The sequence below is a fragment of the Haliotis cracherodii genome, unplaced genomic scaffold, assembly GCF_022045235.1.
Source record: "Haliotis cracherodii isolate W230 unplaced genomic scaffold, xgHalCrac1.p SCAF_24, whole genome shotgun sequence".
Classification (NCBI taxonomy): Eukaryota; Metazoa; Mollusca; class Gastropoda; order Lepetellida; family Haliotidae; genus Haliotis; species Haliotis cracherodii.
Genome location: NW_027266280.1, coordinates 7,586,684 through 7,608,328, shown reverse-complemented (window position 1 = coordinate 7,608,328; position 21,645 = coordinate 7,586,684). Strand labels below are relative to the sequence as shown.

The window sequence follows — 21,645 nt, the reverse complement described above, 5'->3', positions numbered from 1 at the left end:
CTGTAACTGGTACCGTTCACCGGTTAAGGTGTGCTTCAAATATACTGGGTATCTTGCAGTGGTTCCGTGCCACTTCAGATGTACCGGGTACCAAGCAGTGGATAAGTGTTGCCAAAGATAATTGTCTTGCCATGGACGTTGAAATTTGGTCTTGTATGATATAGCTATATAAAATTAGAAAACCAGACAAACTAATGTGCAATCTGAGGAGCCACTGGTAACGATCGTTTTCTGATCTGAAGGGTGCTTCAATGAATCCCTTGTTTTACCAACAGTTGTGATAAGAACCGCTTCAGTTATCCACAGTTGCAAAGTAAAACCGCTTTCGGTATCCGCAGTGGTACGCTGAACCGCTTCTGTATCTTTAGGGTACACAGATTCAACATCAGTAAGCGTCTGACGTGAGACGTCAAACATGTACCCTGATATATAGTTGAAATCGTCTGTCATGAGCTGTGAAGGCCGAGAGTTGTCTTACCGGAACGCTGGGTTGTCCTATATCGACTTATATTGAGTTGCTGATACATTCAAAAGCGTGAATATGTACGATTGAGGGACCAACTATAGATTGCCGATATCTCTGACTAGACCACAACTGAAATAATATTGTTTTCAGTATTGACTACACAGAAATGCTCAATATGATCCGTACTACAGCGTAGCTGGGTGTGTTGTGTTTATTTCTTCAGCATTATTTATTGATTATAATTTGAGTTTTTTGCACATATATGATTCATATTTTTACAACTTATTAATCGATGTTCGTACATGTAGAAGGTCACATTTGTAGATGGCTCATGCTGAGTTAGCCATATCGGGTTTCGATAATCCATATGAATATGGAAATGTTTTTTGTCGCTTTTATTTATATGCTGTTGGAATACTGCTTTATTGTGCTGATCTAAACTGGGCGGCAAAAGAAAGTATAGGTCGAGTTCCATGATCGATAAAAAAATAACAAGAAGAGATTTTGTTGTGAATTATAATATAATCTAGGGAGAGGTAACAAATGATTGATCAACCACAGTTTGAATGAAATTGTGCAATCACAGGTAATGTTAGCTCAAGGCAAACAAAGGAGGGGTAAGAAATTTAATTTTCAAAAGTTGTCTGAAATGTCACCAAAAAATTGTCAGACACCCTACAAGTTCATTGTCGACACAGTTGCCTTCAATAGCGTGTATGACGTCCAGCTGCCTCAATGCATGCTGTGATATGACGCCTAATCGATGATGTCAGTCTTCTGATGACGCGTAGTACGTGGACTGGAATCCGTTGCCACTCGTCTCTCAGGGCCTGCTGCAATTCTTGTCTGTTGACGGGGCCTGATGGCGTGCTCTAATCTATCTGTCCAGATGGTTCCAAAGAAGTTCAATAGGATTCATATCGGGTGAGTGGGCAGGCCAGGGCAAAACGTCAACGTTCTGCTGGTTTAGAAAGTTCCGAGTCAGTCTTGCAGTATGGGGCCTGGCATTGTCGTGTTGAAACAATGTCCCTGCTGTTGGTATTGTAAGAACGGAAGCAAAACTAGCTGCAACATTTGGTCTCTGTACTGCACAGTGTTCAGGTTTCCCTGTATAATCCCCAAATCAGTCTTCCGATCTCCACAAATACCGCCCCACACCATGACACCTCCCCCGCCGAACGGATGGACCTCTCGAATACACGCCGGAGCCAAACGTTCCCCTCTGCGTCGATAAACTCGTTCTCTGCCGTCATTTCGAAACAAGTTAAACCGACTTTCATCAGTAAACAGCACACGACGCCAATTTCTCACTTGCCAGCGTCGTACCTGCCTCGCCCATCGCAGTCTCAGGCGTCGATGTTGAGCAGTCAGTACCATGCCTCGGAAAGGACGATACGCTCGGATTCCAGCAGCACGAAGTCGTCGTAGAACTGTACGTTGGTTAATGGGATGTCCCAACGCTGTTGCTGCCGTCGCCGTCGCCGTTACGAATCGGTTTCGCAGGTGAATGAGCCGTATCTGACTGTCATCCAGTGGTGTTATCACTCAGGGTCATCCGGTTCTAGGCCTGTTCTGTGTCCTCCCTGTCTGCCTGTACCGTTGGATCAGCCTGGCTACTGTCAATGGTGTACAACCAAACCTTCTGGCAATTTGGACCTGTGTTGCCCCCATTTCGGCCATACCGATGGCTCTCTCTCTCTCTGCTCCTGTGACAGTCGTGGCATTTCTTTTGTGTGCTTTCATTACGTGTGGTTATACCCTGCAGACGAACGCATTTATACAGCTAACATGCACATGCAGTTCATGCCATACGCGAGAAAGCTGTTTCACCATTGTTTTGTCACCGCACGAGCGCCGTCAAAGGTGGTGCGTTCTTGTGAGGTGTTTTTTGGTACCTGTTCCTGGGCAGTCATATTCCCAATACCCACTTTCCACTAGTTATCGCTGTTTTTAGGAAAATTACAAATTGCCAACCTATACTTTCTTTTGCCGCTTAGCTTATTTGTACCCTGCTGAGTTACGAGAATCTATATACAAACAGTTATTTACCATAGTCCAGTTCATGGCTGAGCCTATTTGACTGTGTTACATGATTGCAATATTACTTTATTGTGCTGAAGTATGCTTGTCTCAAAAGGCGACTAACGGGATCGGGTGGTCAGCCTCACTGACTTGGTTGATGCATGTCATTATATCCCAGTTGCGTAGATCGATGCTCATGATATCAATCACTGGATTGTCTGGTCCAGACTCGATTATTTACAGACCGCCGACATATAGCTGGAATATTGGTGAGTGCGGCGTTAAACAACAAACAAACAAACAAACTGAAGCATACAGGTAAGACTTCCACCCCTACCCCCTTCAAAACTGTTATTTTCTAAAAAACGTATTGTAATATTACTGTTACCTTCGAGCCGATGTACAAAATATTCTTCATGTATTTGGAGATCAGAATTCGTCAAAGACCATAGCTTTCGTAATGCATGAAATAATTGATCGAAGTTTAAAAGTAAAATAAAAGCGACAAAGCACATTTCCATATTGTGGAATATTGCTGAAACCGGTGTGAAACCACCCTCTTCAAACCCCATATGATTTTCACATCCCTGATTATATTTTTTTTCTCTGGTCATTCTCGTACTCGTGGGTTTCACCAAAGTCATAAGTGTTTATTTCTGTTGTCGGACCATTTTCAAAAGAGACTACTATCCTGTCATACTAGGCACAAGCAATAAGAATGACATTTCTGCAAATTTAAAACATCATAGTTGACTACATAAGGATATTTCAGTATTAACACCACATGAACTATTATCTTGACACATTAATTCTTGCAAATAAAAAGTGGAGTAGCTTGAAGATTCAACATGTGACACAAAAAAATAATGTTTTACATGCAATATTATTTAATATCATATAATTTAATAATAATTAGTAATAATTACATTTCTATTTATAAAATATGTAAATATGAGATCCATTGCTACTGTCTAGTTTTATCAACTGCCATTCCATATCGATAAACATTGAAATTTCGGATAAATTCTAATTGCCTTCTTAGTCAGTTGGCCACCAGCGGAAAAGAGGCTTAGTTTAGATTTTCGTTCCCACATTTTCCTGTATACCTTAAACCTTTTCTATTGCATAAAGGAGGTATCTGTACACAATTTTCATTGGGTAGTAAGCTTGCAAGTGTGTGCAGGAATTTCAAGGGGTCAAAATTGCATAAATTGAAGGAAAAATGCATAATTTGACAAAATTGGCTGTAACATTTTTATTAAGTCATTAAACTATCCCAATTATGTCTTTGATTACAGGTAATATGTTCGGTTATCTGAATTTGGCAAACATTTTGTTTCATTTAATTGTTATTTTAATTATCATTGGAAACATTGGTAAAAATCATGTTTTTTTTCTTCATTTTTAAATCTTGTGAGTAGGTAAAACACTAATTCCATTGAATTGTGACCATAAAACCACTATAACTGGGTATTAAAATTTGCCTTAACCACTGTACTGTCCTATACAAAAAACAAAATGAAAATATATTACATAGGGGTTGAGATATTGTATACAATGTTACCCCACCCCCCAAAAAAACAAATTTGACGAAAATTGCTTATTGAGATATGGTGGTAGATGATGCCGCTGTAGTGGATGAGTGGGATAATTTCAACAATGCTTAAAAACACCGAAATAGTAAGCTCATAAAGAAAAATGATGTTTCAAGTTTTTCTGTGAGCATTTATGGTGGCCATCTTGAATATCAAGATGGCCGCCATTTTGACCTGTTTTCGAAATCAAGATCTTATATAGTTCTTCAACATGGTCATGTAATATATCATATGAAAGCCTTTTACATTGTCTTTTCAATGATGTACATAATTCACTGACTCCTGTGGTACATAGATCCCCAACAATGAAAAAAGGAAATATTGAAATCTAATTTCTCTCGCAACTTCAACCCAAACCCAAATTTAGATGTAAATTAAAATGGACATATTTTCACTCAAAATTGTAGATATACAGCACTTTTCTTCAACATGGTCATGTAATATATCACATGAAAGCTTTTTTACATTGTCTTTTCAATGATGTACTTTATTCAATTACTTCTGTGGTAATCTTATCCCCTAATAATACAACACATGATACATCAAAAGCTAATTTCTCTAGCAAAACCAACCAACCTCCAAAGTTGTATTTCAATAAGATGGACATCGTTTCACTCATAATTGTAGATATACTGCAATTTTGTCTGAGCATTTCACTAGTTTATCGTTTGAGTGAAAAAAACATGAGAATACTTCTAATATTATGAAGTATTAAAGATTCTATCACAGAGTCATGGGCTGTGAAATAATGCCACCTCTAGTCACCGTCAGAGTCCATCTCTTCTGGAAAGGTAGGTAAATTGTTTCTGTTTAGACATGACATAGCACAACTGCATCCAAGGGAACATCCCATGATGTTCTTGGCGCAGCTACACCTGGATGAGGAGCATCTGCCTGTTGTGCATTTACAGGTGAGCAATTCTAGACACAGTGCTGGCATTCGTTTCTGGGTCATTGGGATGGGTTCTTAGTGGACGACCACTATACCCTTCTGGTGGTGAATGTCAGCCTTTCCTTTGTGTGCAGAACACCATGTAATGCACTAGTGCTGACATCTGAGTAGAGGTTGTGTGGTGGGAGTTCCTCTATGTCTCCAACTCCGTGGAACATGTCAGCTTTAAGTGTATTAATGCTAGTTGCAGTTGATGCTGGATTGTACACTTTGACAACAACTGTTTCTGTCTTTTTCATGTTGAAGGCACCAGTTTCTTCTGTTGGTTACAACAAATCTGGTTGTGCGATAAATATGTTCCAGGTCGACGTCTTGCCATAACCACTGAACTGGCTTGTTGTGTCACAACCATGACCGCATGGAATGCTGGTAGAGCTGCTACAACATCTGGAGTGAGAGATTGATTTACATCATCAACTTGTATGAATAGAGGGTCCTTTGCAGTACCTGCACCCATCAATATCTGAGCAGAAAACCGATGTTTATGATGTATCAACGGTACTAACACATCAGTGTCTCGGTTGTGAATGACAATTTGGTCGTATGAATTGCAGGAGGCATCCATGACATGCATCATCATTCGTGTATCTGCCTCTTCATGTGTTTATAGTAGATTTGGTATTGCTGCAGATTGATCTAAGGAAGATATTACATCATCATGGTATGATTCGAGGTGACAAGCTTTTGTAAGAGTTCATTTAAAATCGATTGGCGGATAATGCTGAGAGTATTCATGACAAAATATCAGAAAATATGTCCAACAGTACATACACTGTACACCATGCAGGTATCCAAGAACTCAACTCAAACCAATACCTTTAAGCAGGGAAGAAAACTTTTCAGAAGGTTGCTGTGTGCCACCCACAGTGGAAGAGAAGTAAACGTACCACATCTTCTAACACATGAGCTGTCCCAGACCCCACCTTCCCTGGCAACAACAGATGGTCTACTCTGTACAACAAAGCTGTTTTAACACATTTGCTTGCAGATTCTCATGCTGTTACAAAGCAACCATCAACTGATGACACAGCATGCATTGTTATTGATGGCATGGATCTTGTACAGGCTATAGGCAAACCAAGCAAAGCTAGGACCTTTGGAGATTTGGCTGATGTTTTCAAGTGGAATGTGCTGAAGAACTTCAGTGAAACTTATACGTAAGTCCATGATGTCTTTGACCAATATGTTGCAAAGTCAGTAAAATCTATACAAAAAGAGGTGATCGATCAAAGAAAATTAGAAGAATAATAGATAAATGAGACATCCTTCTGCGGACTTCATTGTCTAGTTTTATTGAAACAGCAACAGGCACAACATCTCCATCATAATCATCAAATCATCATCATTGCAGGTGGATTAAGCAGCCCAGATACAGCAGTATCTTCCATAGATCAATCTGAAGCAATGCCAAATCTGCTGTCAACACATAAAGAGGCAGATACACGAATGGTGATCAATGTCATGGATGCCTCCTGCAATGGATACGACCACAGTGTCATTCACAGCCGATACACTGATGTGTTGGTACAGTTGAAACATCATAAACATCGGTTTTCTGCTCAGATATGAATGGGTGGATATCAGTTGATGATGTACATCAATCTATCATTCTCCCAGATGTTGTATTAGCTCTACCAGCATTCCATGCGGTCACAGGTTGTGGACCTGGAACATATTCATATTTATCACACAACCATATTTGTTGCAACCAACAGAAGAAACTGGTGCCTTCACTCACTTGTCATCAAAGTGTACAATCCAGCATCGACTGCAACTAGCATTAATACGCTTACAGCTGACATGTTCCACGGAGTTGGAAACCTAGAGGAACTCCCACCACACAACCACAAAACCTCTACTCAGATGTCAGTACCAGTGCATCACGTGGTGTTCTGCACATAAAGGAAAGGCTGACATTCCACCACCAGAAGGGTATAGGTAGACGTCTACAGACGATGTCATAGAACCCTTCCCAATGACCCAGGAATAAATGCCAGCACTGTATCTAGAATTACTTACCTGTAAATGCACAACAGGTAGATGCTCCTCATTCAGGTGTAGCTGCAGCAAGAACATCATGGGATTTTCCCTTGGATGCAGTTGTGCTATGTCATGCCTAAACAGAAACAACTTACCTACCTTTCAAGATGAGACGGACTCTGACGGTGACTAGAGATGACATTATTTCACATTTTATTTTTGATACTTCATAATACTAGAAGTATTCTCATGTTTGTTTCTTCACTAATTATAAACTAGTGAAATGCTCAGACAAAAGTGCAGTATATCTACAATTTTGAGTTAAACGATGTCCATTTTAATTTAAATCTAAATTTGGGTAAAGTCGCGAGAAATTAGCTTTCAATATTTCCTTTTTTTATTGTTGGGGATCAGTTTACCACAGAAGTCAGTGAATAATGTACATCATTGAAAAGACAACGTAAAAAGCTTTCATATGATATATTACATGACCATGTTGAAGAACTATATAAGATCTTGATTTCGAAAACAGGTCAAAATTCAAGATGGCCACCATAAATGCTCACGGAAAAACTTGAAACATCATTTTTACAGTTTACTATTTTGGTGTTTTTAAGCATTGTTGCAATTATCCCACTCATCCACTACAGCAGCATCATCTACCACCATATCTCAATAAGCAATTTTCGTCAAAATTGGTTTTTGGGGGTGGGGTAACACTGTATACAATATCTCAACCCCTATGTAACATATTTTCATTTTGTTTTTTGTATAGGACAGTACAATGGTTAAGGCAAATTTTAATACCCAGTTATAGTGGTTTTATGGTCACAATTCAATGGAATTAATGTTTTACCTTCTCACAAGATTTGAAAATGAAGTAAAAAAACATGACTTTTACCAATGTTTCCAATGATAATTAAAATAACAATTAAATAAAAACAAAATGTTTGCCAAATTCAGATAACCGAACATATTACCTGTAATCAAAGACATAATTGGGATAGTTTAATGACTTAATAAAAATGTTACAGCCAATTTTGTCAAATTATGCATTTTTCCTTCAATTTATGCAATTTTGACCCCTTGAAATTCCTGCACACACTTGCAAGCTTACTACCCAATGAAGATTGTGTACAGATACCTCCTTTATGCAATAGAAAAGGTTTAAGGTATACAGGAAAATGTGGGAACGAAAATCTTGTTTTTCACCCCTGGCCAACTGACTATCTGATATGTGTTACATGTATGTTCCTTCTTCCTTCTTTGTGGACCGCCTCCGTGGTCTAGTGGTAGAGCGTCCGCCCGGAGAGCGGAAGGTTCGGGGTTCGATCCCCGACCGCGTCATACCTAAAGACGTTAAAAGATGGTACTTGTTGTTACCCTGTCTGGCGCTCGGCATTAAGGGGCTAAAACAAGGACTGGTCGGCTCGGAGTCAGTATACTGTGTCTGAGTTGGGTATTCATGTTAAACTGCGGCATGGTATCTCAGTGAGCTAGCACTATAAATCGGCATCAGTCCGGACTAGTACAAGCAGCCACACAAACACACACACGTACATGAACGTCGCTATATAAGTGCAATTATCTTGGACGCGACGTTAAACCCCATTTCACCTCACCTCACCACCTCTTTCTTTGTTGATATCCTAGTATTGCGCGCTCCACGACAGGTCGCAAGAACGTAGTAAGACGTAATTGTTTATCTTGTGATATCTGAAAGCAATTACCGAATCCATTACACGTAGTTAATTTGTTTGTATAAATACTTATTTGCATACCAAATTACCACCTGACATGGTTATCATTCCTTTCCTATTTTGATGTGGATGTAGACTTTAAGTGAGTAAAGGAGTAAAATGAAATCTCTCCTAAGTTGATTGGTCTAAAACATCTGACTCACGCCTATGAGACGAAGCCGAAAGTGGTCACTCTGACATCTACAGTCTCAGAATCAGTATAATGTTAGTGAGTACGGTTTTACGCCGCTTTCAGCAATATTCCAGCAATATCACGTCGGGGGACACAAGAAATGGCTTCGCACATTGTACCCATGTTGGGAATAGAACCCGGGTCTTCGGCGTGACACTTTAACCACTAGGCTACCCGACCGGCCAGGAATCAGTGTGTACATGGCTAGATAATACAAGACCTTAAGGCGAATTTACAAATAGACCGAAACACTTTTTCTGATAACTGATAGGGGGCATGGGTGGCCCAGTCGTCTAAGGTGACGCGATTCGCTGTGCTGTGGATACGACAGGAAACTTAGATTGTTGGTTCGAAGCCCGAATCGACCCCATTATGTTTCTAGATTTATCAGCACGATACCCGTGCTCGTGGGTTTCACCAAAGTGGTAAACATCTGAGACCTGCTTCACATCGAGCTTTCCTCCCACATTAAGTTGGACTGACTCGCCGTTTCAGAGTGAAAACAAATATCCACAACACTGTATTACAAGATGCAAGGCTTCAACTCTCCAATAGTCAGCCTCCAGCCTTTGGTGTCTACACTTTTTTAGGTACAATCGAACATGCTCTTGCTGCAAGCAAACATCCAAGAGTGTCATATAACACTTGCTCGAACGTTGTTTGATCAGGTTTACATAATTCAATTCCTTAGTAAAAAAGTTTTAAAACGTTTTATAGTAGACATTTGGGGGACATTTCCAAATCTGACGCATCAGTGACCAAAATGATGTCTGGTGCAATTACCTACTTTGACTTGTGTTAAAAGTTCCCGTGGTTTTTTTCAGGTGAACAATTTATAAAGTCGGAATCGTACAATGAATTTAGCAGATATTTGTAATGATTATGGAAATTTAAGGTTTTGTGACTTTTATTGAAGCGTAGAGTTGGTACCAAAGAGTCTTACTGTACACCAAAACGAAAATTAACCATCACGTTTCATTCACTGGACTCCTCAAAGATTCCATCACATTTATAGGAACATGCTTGTGTGAACATAAGGAGATATAATATATTAATGTCTTCAATTGGCTTCGACTCAGTTGTCTATCGACGTTCAACTTGTAATACTTATCCTCAAACAGGAGCCTTTGTTAGTAACATGAAAAAGAAAATAAACTATCACGTTTCATTCACTGGACCCCTCCAATGATAGCTACATGGATGTGTGAACACACTAAGAATCACGAAGGGATATAATATATCAATGTCTTCAATTGGCTTTGCCTCTGTTGTTTATCGATGTCAATTTGTGGTTACACGCATAGCCTTAGTAAATCTTTTAAAACGTTTTACAGGAGACATTTGGATAACATTCCAAATTTGATGTATCAGTGACCAAAATGTGTCCGATGCATTTACCTACTTTGTCTTGTGTCATACGTTGCCGTGATTTGTTTCAGGTGAATAGTATATTTTATTGTATTCTTTGTTTAACAGTGATTGGTTCTGTTGAGATTCTGTAAACGCTCATTTGCATTGTATTTGGAAAGTGACCATTCGTCAGGAAGTACCATATTTAGATGCTATAGTGTGGTGAAAACTTCTGGTCCGGTGCACCGTGGACGGTGATGGTATGTTATGGAAATGTCTGTAATGATCTAGTATCGTTATACTGGTGAGGGCACTGTATGGAAATTTCCAGTAGCTTGTTAGGTTGTATATACGAGGACAAGAGTGTGATCACGTATCTCTCACGCATTTACATCACATCGGAACCAGCTTTCACGTGATGATCGCTCATCATCCCTCATTCCCTGGCTAGCCCATCCAGGAAGTTTGACCACTGCCGCCGCTGGGTGAATATACATAATTATCAGTGACCTTTCCTATCATCATTGTAGTTTTGTGTTTGATTCTGACCACTGCTGTCATATTATTTATTGCCATTGAATATTATACTACTAATACTACTACTACTACTACTACTACTACTACTACTACTACTACTACTACTACTACTACTACTACTGTATTCTGCCATTGCAACTGTTATGCAGTAATTTGTATTGAATTGTAAACTTTTAGTGGATTTTGTCTGACATTTGTTGATTGTTTGCCACTTGTTGGTTTCACACTAAGTTCTGTTACCTTCAGATTTCTGGGTAAACATATTATTTCAATCTGGGAATCGCACGTAACATGAACAATTTATGAAGTTGGAATCGTAAATCACTTTAGATATTTCTTACGATAATGGAAAATTCAGGTTTTGTGACTTTTATTGAAGCGCAGAGTTGATGCAAAAGAGTCTTACTGTACACAGAAAAGAAAATTAACTATCACGTTTCATTTACTGGACCCCTCAAAGATTCCATCACAATTATAGGTACATGCTTGTGTGACCATGCTGAGAACCACGAAGGGGATACAATATATTAATGTCTTCAATTGGCTTCGACTCAGTCATCTATCGACGTTCATCTTGCGATACATATCCTCAACCAGGTGCCTTTGTTGGTAACACGACTAATAATTTATATATGCCACTAATCAACCTTTCAAATCATATTTTATGTACAAAAATTCGATCATGGGTTCTATCACTAATTGAAAGAAACGAGTAAACTAATTAGTATTGATCCAGCAATTATTTACACGCAATACTATGTTGGACAAAGCACGAAGAGTTTACAGTCAGATGTATGAACCTCAATTCAACACTCTCTGACTTTTTAACCCTTGTGATTAGCTGGAGACGATTATATAGCGATCGCTGAACGAGGTGGATGTCCTGACATAGGCAAAACCTTACATATATGTACATGTACATATGTACGGAGTTTAGTTTATACTTTACGTCACATCGGCAATATTTCAGCCATATCGTGACGATCATATGTACGGAAGCAGTATGATAATATTAATGCCAGTCAGTGGTTAGGTTGTAAACGGCATTGTAACAAACTAAGAAACCACTAATTATATCTTTTTTTATTTATTATACATAACAAATGCTTAACAACCTCAGGATTTGGTTATTGATTAATGTATCCATTGACAAATACATACATATACATTATGAGTAAACTTAAAAAGTGTCACAGGGACCGGAACGTATCTAAACGTGGGACGGGGTGGCAAGGACAGGGGCGTCTGAGTGTAGGCCTCTAATCCCCAGAACGTATCTAAACCAGGGACAGGGTGGCAAGGAGAGGGGCGTCTGAGTGTAGGCCTCTAAGCCCAGGAACGTATCTAAACCAGGGACAGGGTGACAAGGAGAGGGGCGTCTGAGTGTAGGCCTCTAAGCCCCAGAACGTATCTAAACGTGGGACGGGGTGGCAAGAAGAGGGGCGTCTGAGTGTAGGCCCCTAAGCCCCAGAACGTATCTAAACCAGGGACAGGGTGGCAAGGAGAGGGGCGTCTGAGTGTAGGCATCTAAGCCCAGGAACGTATCTAAACGTGGGACGGGGTGGCAAGGAGAGGGGCGTCTGAGTGTAGGCCTCTAAGCCCAGGAACGTATCTAAACCAGGGACAGGGTGGCAAGGAGAGGGGCGTCTGAGTGTAGGCCTCTAAGCCCCGGAACGTATCTAAACCAGGGACAGGGTGGCAAGGAGAGGGGCGTCTGAGTGTAGGCCTCTAAGCCCAGGAACGTATCTAAACGTGGGACGGGGTGGCAAGGAGAGGGGCGTCTGAGTGTAGGCATCTAAGCCCAGGAACGTATCTAAACGTGGGACGGGGTGGCAAGGAGAGGGGCGTCTGAGTGTAGGCCTCTAAGCCCCAGAACGTATCTAAACGTGGGACGGGGTGGCAAGGAGAGGGGCGTCTGAGTGTAGGCCTCTAAGCCCAGGAACGTATCTAAACGTGGGACAGGGTGGCAAGGAGAGGGGGGTCTGAGTGTAGGCATCTAAGCCCCAGAACGTATCTAAACCAGGGACGGGTTGGCAAGGAGAGGGGCGTCTGAGTGTAGGCCTCTAAGCCCCGGAACGTATCTAAACGTGGGACAGGGTGGCAAGGAGAGGGGCGTCTAAGTGTTGGCCTCTAAGCCCCAGAACGTATCTAAACGTGGGACAGGGTGGCAAGGAGAGGGGCGTCTGAGTGTAGGCCTCTAAGCCCAGAACGTATCTAAACGTGGGACAGGGTGGCAAGGAGAGGGGCGTCTGAGTGTAGGCCTCTAAGCCCAGGAACGTATCTAAACCAGGGACAGGGTGGCAAGGAGAGGGGCGTCTGAGTGTAGGCCTCTAAGCCCAGGAACGTATCTAAACCAGGGACAGGGTGGCAAGGAGAGGGGCGTCTGAGTGTAGGCATCTAAGCCCAGGAACGTATCTAAACGTGGGACGGGGTGGCAAGGAGAGGGGCGTCTGAGTCTAGGCATCTAAGCCCCAGAACGTATCTAAACCAGGGACGGGTTGGCAAGGAGAGGGGCGTCTGAGTGTAGGCCTCTAAGCCCAGGAACGTATCTAAACGTGGGACAGGGTGGCAAGGAGGGGGGCGTCTGAGTGTAGGCCTCTAAGCCCCAGAACGTATCTAAACGTGGGACGGGGTGGCAAGGAGGGGGGCGTCTGAGTCTAGGCCTCTAAGCCCCAGAACGTATCTAAACGTGGGACAGGGTTGCAAGGAGAGGGCGTCTGAGTGTAGGCCTCTAAGCCCCGGAACGTATCTAAACGTGGGACAGGGTGGCAAGGAGGTGGGCGTCTGAGTGTAGGCCTCTAAGCCCCGGAACGTATCTAAACGTGGGACGGGGTGGCAAGGAGGGGGGCGTCTGAGTGTTGGCCTCTAAGCCCCGGAACGTATCTAAACGTGGGACAGGGTGGCAAGGAGAGGGGCGTCTGAGTGTAGGCCTCTAAGCCCCGGAACGTATCTAAACGTGGGACGGGGTGGCAAGGAGGGGGGCGTCTGAGTGTAGGTCTCTAAGCCCCAGAACGTATCTAAATGTGGGACAGGGTGGCAAGGAGAGGGGCGTCTGAGTGTAGGCCTCTAAGCCCCAGAACGTATCTAAACCAGGGACGGGGTGGCAAGGAGAGGGGCGTCTGAGTGTAGGCTTCTAAGCCCAGGAACGTATCTAAACGTGGGACGGGGTGGCAAGAAGATGGGCGTCATACAACTCTTGCTCAAGGCTACACCATTCAATCTTTCAAAAATGTTTATTGCTTGACAAATTTGACGCATCTGTGAAAACATAATGTACGATGTAACTCTTTATTGTGACTTGCATTATATGTTCCCACATCATATGTTTCGAGTGATCAGTTTACTCGCCTTACCGTGTGTTTGTGACGGGAGCAGGATACGCTCGCATGGTTTCCTCATCAAGGAATAGTGATTCATAAACACATGCTATGAGGCAGACGAAATCGTACAGTCGAATTTTGTTACGACATTTAAGCGTGAAAATGGTTTTGTCGCTTTTATTTATATCAAAGTCCCAGAACGTGATAACAGGCTGGGCGGGGTGGCATGGAGGAGAGTGTGAGTGTAGGTCTCCAAGTCCTAGGACTTTATTTGACTATTTCGGTACGACAGACGCGAGGCTCTCACACGTACCACAAAGCTTTCAGGGTAATTCCAGGAACTTTGATACAGAGGTCCCGAGTGTTTAAGAGAAGTTAAAAAGTTTTGAATAGGGGATACAGAGCGACTCTTATTACGTTGTCATCTGATCAAATGGTTAAGGAAAGTTTGTACCGGTTTACTTAACTATTTGGATGCGGAAAATGCGAGGCTCCCAAATATCACGCAAGGTTTTTGTGCTATTTCCATAGGGACTTTAATATAGAGATCCCCCGTGTTTATGGGAAGCAATAAAGTTAAAAGAGGGGTATAGAGCGACTTTTGTATCGTAAATATATGATCAAATGTTTGAGGAAGAAGATAATAAGATTTCAAACTCGTTTATTCAGCGAAATAGACAGTCAGTTTTATATGCATATCTAAAATAAGATATTGTTTTTCTGCTAAGGTGCTTCAGAAATTGATTACAAAAATGCAAATTAAACACTCCCTTTGGCATCCTTTGTTTGGTTACATGTCCCGGGTGAACCAAAACGGTGTTCTTGTGACGGAGATATGAACAAATAAGTGTAGCGAAAGTAGTCCCGTGAAGGTCTGTTGTCAAAAGCAGCCAATCAAATGCCCAGAATAACTGAAAGCGATAGGTGCACTCTGTGCAAATATCAGAAGTTTGTGCACCGATATGTTTGACCCCTGGCTTGGCAAAATGTTTGTTGACATATGTAGTGGTCAGACATAAAGGTTTATTGTTAACGATACATGTTCGTCAGTTGATTTTGTGTTGTAAAGTCTTTCGATCAGTAACGGATTGTACAGAAGAAGTTCGAGCTGTGCTTAGTCCTTCAATTTACCTAGGAGTAGAGCAAGATAAAACATATTCAGTCCCTAGGCCAGATTTATATTAAGAGACATATCTCATGTCCTGATTGCTTGTCAGGGGTCCACAGGTATCCAGGAGTCACGTGGTGAGGGTGAAAGGCCGACCAGGAATGTGTTGAAGTTGTGCTTGCCGCACGTGCTGACCCCATCACTGACCTCTACAGTCACAAAGTAGCAGTCAGGGTCGCGACGACAGCTGGCCACACAGTGCATCCGGTTGACAACCGGAAACGACGTCACAGGGTCATTCGCGGGTGCTTTACGGAATATTTCTGTGAAATACTCACCGACCAAGTCTGTAAAATATAGTATTGACTTTAAAACTTATTTCTTTTAAATGCTTCAAGTAATGTTTCCTAAGCCGAACATTTAACTTGAATTGCTTGACTTACTTATAAGTTACATGTATATGTCACGTCATTGTGAGGCGTACTATATAAGGCTAACAATTGGTGTTTGTGAAACAGCAACAACAACCATTTGCTTGAATTTGAAATTGAAAACAAGGGAATTGATGCCTTAAATTTAAGTTATATTCTCAGACAAAGATCAGTTTCTCATAATGTCCCACTGCATTTCAAATTTCAGGAAACACCAACAATTTCATTTTCCTATACGAACACAATTTCATCAAGGTTGTTCAATTATAGGAACGTGTTGCAAAACGTAGACATGGCTGTTCATGATGTAAATTCCACTACTTGTGGCTGCCAAGACTCATCATACTGCTACCAACCTGCAGATCATATAATCGCAGTTATTCAAATATGAACAAAAAATACCGTGAGCAACCTTCTACAATTGGGATCACCTTCTACCTTCTACAACTTTAGAATCATTATGGATGCTGTCGAGGAATCTGCCAAAAAATGGGCCAAAAGAGAAGAGGAACCTGTTGAATGTCTTTCAGAGTGGATTACGTCAGTGCGTGATGTTGTCAATAGTAGAATCCACACACTTAAAAAGAGGAAATGAAATTAGATAAACCCATTCTGTCAAAGCCAGCTGTCATCCAAAGTCTTGCTGCCCTACAAGAAAAGTTTTCAGTTGTTTCCACTGGCAAGGCCTCAAATAACATAACCAATATATGTAAGCAGGACTACATTAACTGTTTGATCAAAAAACGTTGTATAAATGACATTTCAAATAACGCAACATTTAAGGCCAGTGTGTTAACTGAGGAACAAATCTGCCAAAACCATAAATCAGTACTGTTAGCCTTTGAATTGACTCTAAAACCTGAAGACATGTCCATTCCTTTTTTAGTACTGGATTCCAAAGCTCCATGAAAATCCGTACAAAGAGAGTACCACCAAATCACTGACGCAAAGACTAACCATAATCCTTAATACAATCAAGGAAGGACTTTCTTCATATTCATAGAAAGTATTTGAGACAAGCGGAATTAATGTCATGTGGATTCTAAAAAAGTCAAAGGACTTGGATTTGCTTGACTTTTTGCCATCTCAAAAAAACCAATCCATTCTGATCACATTTGATTTTTCAACTTTGTACACCAGTATCCAATATGACAGACTTAAGGAATATCTCCTTGATCTATGTTTTTTTTGTAACAAAACGGAGTGAACACAGGTACAGTTACGTGTCTATCTCTAGAGGTTCAGGACCATTTGTAAAACATGAAAGAAAATGCCACATGAAGTTTACTGAGAAAACAATATGTGAAATGCTGGACTTACTCATTGATTACATTTTAAAATATGGGGGTAAGACATTTAGGCAAGTAGCAGGAATCCCCGAGGGCACCAATTGTGCTCCCCTTGCGGATCTGTTTCTTTATGGATATGAATCGGAAGTTTTTTTCGGATTCGCAAAGTCAAAACAAAGTAATTTGGCCAGGATTTTAACTTTTAACTTTCCAATATTCAACTTTCCCTTCATGTCGAGCAATATTCCAGCAGCTCCAGCCTTTGGTGTTTACATTTAACAACTTTTGATACAGTCGAGCATGTTCTTTCTACCAAGATTTCAAACAGCATCATACGACTCTTGCTCAGAAGTTGTTTCATCAAGGCCTCAGTAAAGCTTTCAAAAAGTTTAATGGTAGACATGTGGAGGACATTTCTTAATTTGACGCATCAGTGACAAAAATGATGTCCGATGCAATTCCCTATTTTAACTTGTACCATATGTTCCCGGGTTTTTTTTAGATGAGTAATTAACTTGCCTTTGCATGTGTTTGTGACGGGTGCAGCTGGTGGTGCAGGGTACGCTCACCTTTTCGCAAACACCTGGTACCGTATCTAGTGGATAGTGATTCATAAACACATGCTTATGATAAAGTCGGAATCATACAATCGACTGTTTGTGCAGAGATTTCTATTGGATATGGAAAGGGTATTGTCGTTTTTATATTAGGCTACCCCACTGTCCAACTGAATAATGAGGAGACCGTGACGGACATACCGTTTGTTTCTTTGTTGTTTAACGCCGCACTCAGCAATATTCCAGCTGTATGTCGGCGGTCTGTAAATAATCGAGTCTGGACCAGACAAGCCAGTGATTGACATCATGATCATTGATCCACGCAACTGGAATACGATCACATGCATCAACCAAGTTAGCGAGCCTCACAATCTGATCCCGTTAGTCGCCTCTTACAACAAGCATAGTCGCCTTTTACGGCAAGAATGGGTTGAGGAAAATCTATTCTACCACGGATCTTGACGGGTCAGACAGGCATATGGTCATAGTGCATTCTGGCCTTTGCTTACCGACGCTGCAGACGAAGTAGTATCTATCGGAACATGACCGGGTGTACCACATGTACCCGCCGTCTGTGTTGGTGACAACACACTGCTCGGAGGCAAGGTGGTTAGGCTCATTGTTTGAAACTTCCCACTGTGTCCAGGTGAATGGAGATTTGTCTGCCCATCCAAAACTGCCGGACAGATAGTCGAGTCCAATCCAGTACTCCGCCCAGGCTCTTTTATATGAAAATGCAAGTCAGATCGCATGAGCGTAACAAATTTAACACAAACCTATGTGACTTAACGGCAGTACGTATACTGACCGAACAGAAAAGCACCCAAACCTATATTTGACTAAATGGCAGTTCGTAAACTGACTCAGGAAATGCACAAACCTTAATTTCATTAACAATTCATGTACAAACGTTTCAGGGAACACACAAACCTCATTTCCTTTACCACAATTCCTATACTTACTCAGCAGGAACGACAGACTTCATCGACTCCAACGACGTTGCCGATTCTAGTATTGCCAAAGTCAGTCCAAGGTCGGCACATCTCGTCACTGCAGTCGCATGATCAACCGTTTCTTTGACGCGATGGTAAAACCTTGTGGCATCTGAATAAAACAGTACTGTACAAGTGTGGATGAGGAAGGCTTTACTTTGATAACATTACGTTGGCGGTCACAGACTATGTACGTCATGAAACTACCTTAGCAATCGCAAAATAACAACCACATCCATTTTTATCAATGTTTTACCATAGCTTGGTCGTCGTTTTTCTGAGAAGCATTGTGCCTCATTTCTAACGTCACGGGGACATGATGAGTGAGCGTATAGTCAGTGGTTGATATCGGTTACGAACGCCGCATGGTACACTGACGGAGCATCAAATCCAATAATTCGCTTCTTGCGTCGAACAGAAGAGACCGGGGACCTATTCTAAACCGGCTCCCAACAGGGTTGCACAAAACATGGGGCTGTGTTATGTTATGACGAAGTGCTTTGGAGTTTGCGCCAGCATGTTCCTTTTGATTTATGTCAAATGAAGGGTCGTGACATCATCCAAGGACTGACCCAGATGACGTGGCATGGCGATGATATCATGAGAGAGACACCCGTGCCAATAGGAGCATTGTATTGTCACTGTCAAATAGTGACAATACCTGGTGTAGGCTAAAAGGTTAGCGTACCCTGTCCAACCGGTGGCACCCGTCACAAACAAAAGCAAGGGCAACCACGAGAACCTACGGTACAAGTCAAAATAAGGAAGACATAATTTTTAGAAATGCCAACCACAATGTACCAAAACACCTTTCGAAAACTTCACTAAGGCCTTAAATGTTATAACCCTGATAAAACAACTTTTGAGCAAGAGCGAGTGAGTGAATATGGTTTTACGCTGCTTTTAGCAATTTTGAGCAAGAGTATGATGACACTCTTTGACATCTTTGAAGAAAGAGCGATTGTGCCTCAAAACATCTGAAGTGTAAACACCAAAGGCTGGAGCTGATGGAATATTGCTCGACATAAAGGGAAAGTTGATTATTGGAAAGTTGAAGTCATCCCTCTTGCCATACTGTCTTGTGAGGAGTGTTTTGTCAGTCTGGATTGTTTATAAATAGGTCTACATATGAAACAATTTTCCTCAAGTTTGCCGTGTGAGATAGTCGTGTACAAAGTTGACAAACTGTTCATCAACCCAGACACTTTAGCAACATAACTTTCAGCAATGTAAGAATCCTACAACCTAATCTGTAATCCATGGTTTGTAAACATTAAACCTGTTAGTCGATAATGACCTTTATCACTTCAGGCTTTCCATAAATAGTTGCACAGTAAAAAAGATCAGGTTTCCTTTCTTCCGGATAACCAAAGAATACTTTCAACAATCTTCGATTTTCTCGGTAATTTTCAGATATGTTTTTTTTATGTTTCACACTTTATTAAACAAAATGCACGTCCAAAATTGTGACAATTTTTTAGAAATAGTTCCTGACGGACCGGATTCCAACAAAGTTGGAAGGCATCCAAAAAGTTCCGGAATACTGAAAATGACACTTCTTTTTGCTCTGTTGCATATAACAACTGACATTATTTACACAACACCTAACCTATACCACATCAAGTGTTACAACTTACCACAAGACCCGTGAAGATTCGGATTAGATTTGGTCTTCAGCAACTCATGCTTGTCGTAAGAGGCGACTAACGGGATTGGGTGGTCAGGCTAGATGACTTGGTTGATGCATGACATCGTATCCCAATTCCGTAGATTGATCCTGATGATATCAATCGCTGGATCTCTAGTCCAAACTCGATTATTTACAGACCACCGTCATATAGCTGGATTATAGCGTTAAACAACAAACAAACAAACTTACCACAGAAGCCAAAGATGATGCCCATAGAGATCCATCTGATCTCTCTGCGAGGTACCGCTGACATCCTTCGGGGAATTTGTTGATTCTCATAGAACAGAGACGGTGGTGACAACGCACAGCAGAGTTAGAAACGTTAATGGTTCGTAGTTCACGCGGGACAGTGACGGTAGTCGCAAATAAACAATTAAGAGTTAAAAACACGAATGGTTGTTGGTTCACACAGGACGGACAGTGAGAATGCACATTAGATAAAAGTCATTGTCTTATACAACTTAAAACCTTATAAAATAACCATGTTATTTCAAATAGGATAATTGACTGTGTTCTTGAATATTGACCTAACATCTACGATAATTGACTAAAATCAATGACTAACACTTACTTTATCCCAGTTAAGGGACTAATGTCGATTGAAAATGTGTAAGACGTCGAGACAAATTGCCTTACTGTGTTCCTAAAATCTAATTAAACACGCAGTAGGTCTATCTCTATTTACCATGAAACAAGACTGTTTAATATCAGATGTTAGCGGAACTGATGAGTGATCTGTTGAGTCATATAATGATGAATAGTCGAATCAATAATCAATGATCGATGACATGCATCAACCAAGTCAGCGAGCCTGACCACCTGATCCCGTTAGTCGACTTTTACGACAAGCATAGTCACCTTTTACGGCAAGCATGGGTTGCTGAAGACCTATTCTATCCCGGATCTTCACGGGTCTACAGATCTGACACATCGTGGGTAGATGGCACGACTTTCTGAAGGAACATGCCATCGACTAGTTGTATGCTGGTTCGCAAGCTCACAACGCCATGCTGCCAGACGTTTTAACAGTCATCGATCGATCATTGCTGGACTTAGTGCCCAGTACAACAGGCAGTGCTTGGAAGGGAAAATCTGTGGACTCTGGAGCAACTTCTTCTGACCCCATACCATATGCAATGGATATATGGATAATCAGTCCATACTTTATGAGATCGCCTCCGTGGTCTAGTGGTAGAGCGTCCGCCCGGAGAGCGGAAGGTCCGGGGTTCGATCCCCGGCCGCGTCATACCAAAAGACGTTAAAAGATGGTACTTGTTGTTACCCTGTCTGGCGCTCGGCATTAAAGGGCTAAAACAAGGACTGGTCGGCTCGGAGTCAGTATACTGTGTCTGAGTGGGGTATTCATGCTAAAACTGCGGCATGGTATCTCAGTGGGCATGGTATCTCAGTCCGGACTAGTACAA

The 21,645-nt window shown here is 41.5% G+C and overlaps 1 protein-coding gene across 1 annotated transcript; it reads right to left on the bottom strand.

Moving 5' to 3' along the window:
• Nucleotides 1-15,367: 15,367 nt before the first annotated feature.
• LOC139472238 (uncharacterized) lies at nt 15,368-20,474 on the bottom strand. Its single transcript, XM_071254622.1, has 4 exons — nt 20,411-20,474; nt 18,502-18,643; nt 18,049-18,260; nt 15,368-15,609 (listed from the first exon to the last, which is right to left on the bottom strand). The coding sequence occupies exons 1-4, from the start codon at nt 20,472-20,474 to the stop codon at nt 15,368-15,370; spliced, it is 660 nt and encodes a 219-aa protein (XP_071110723.1).
• Between the last annotated feature and the right edge of the window lie 1,171 nt (nt 20,475-21,645).

Excerpts from the sequence above, each read along its gene's own strand:
- LOC139472238 (XM_071254622.1), bottom strand. The coding sequence starts at position 20,474 with ATGTCAGCGGTACCTCGCAGAGAGATCAGATGGATCTCTATGGGCATC. Across the intron at positions 18,644-20,410 it reads CATCATCTTTGGCTTCTGTG|ATGCCACAAGGTTTTACCAT; the intron begins GTAAGTTTGTTT and ends TGTTTTATTCAG. Across the intron at positions 15,610-18,048 it reads CTACTTCGTCTGCAGCGTCG|ACTTGGTCGGTGAGTATTTC; the intron begins GTAAGCAAAGGC and ends TATATTTTACAG.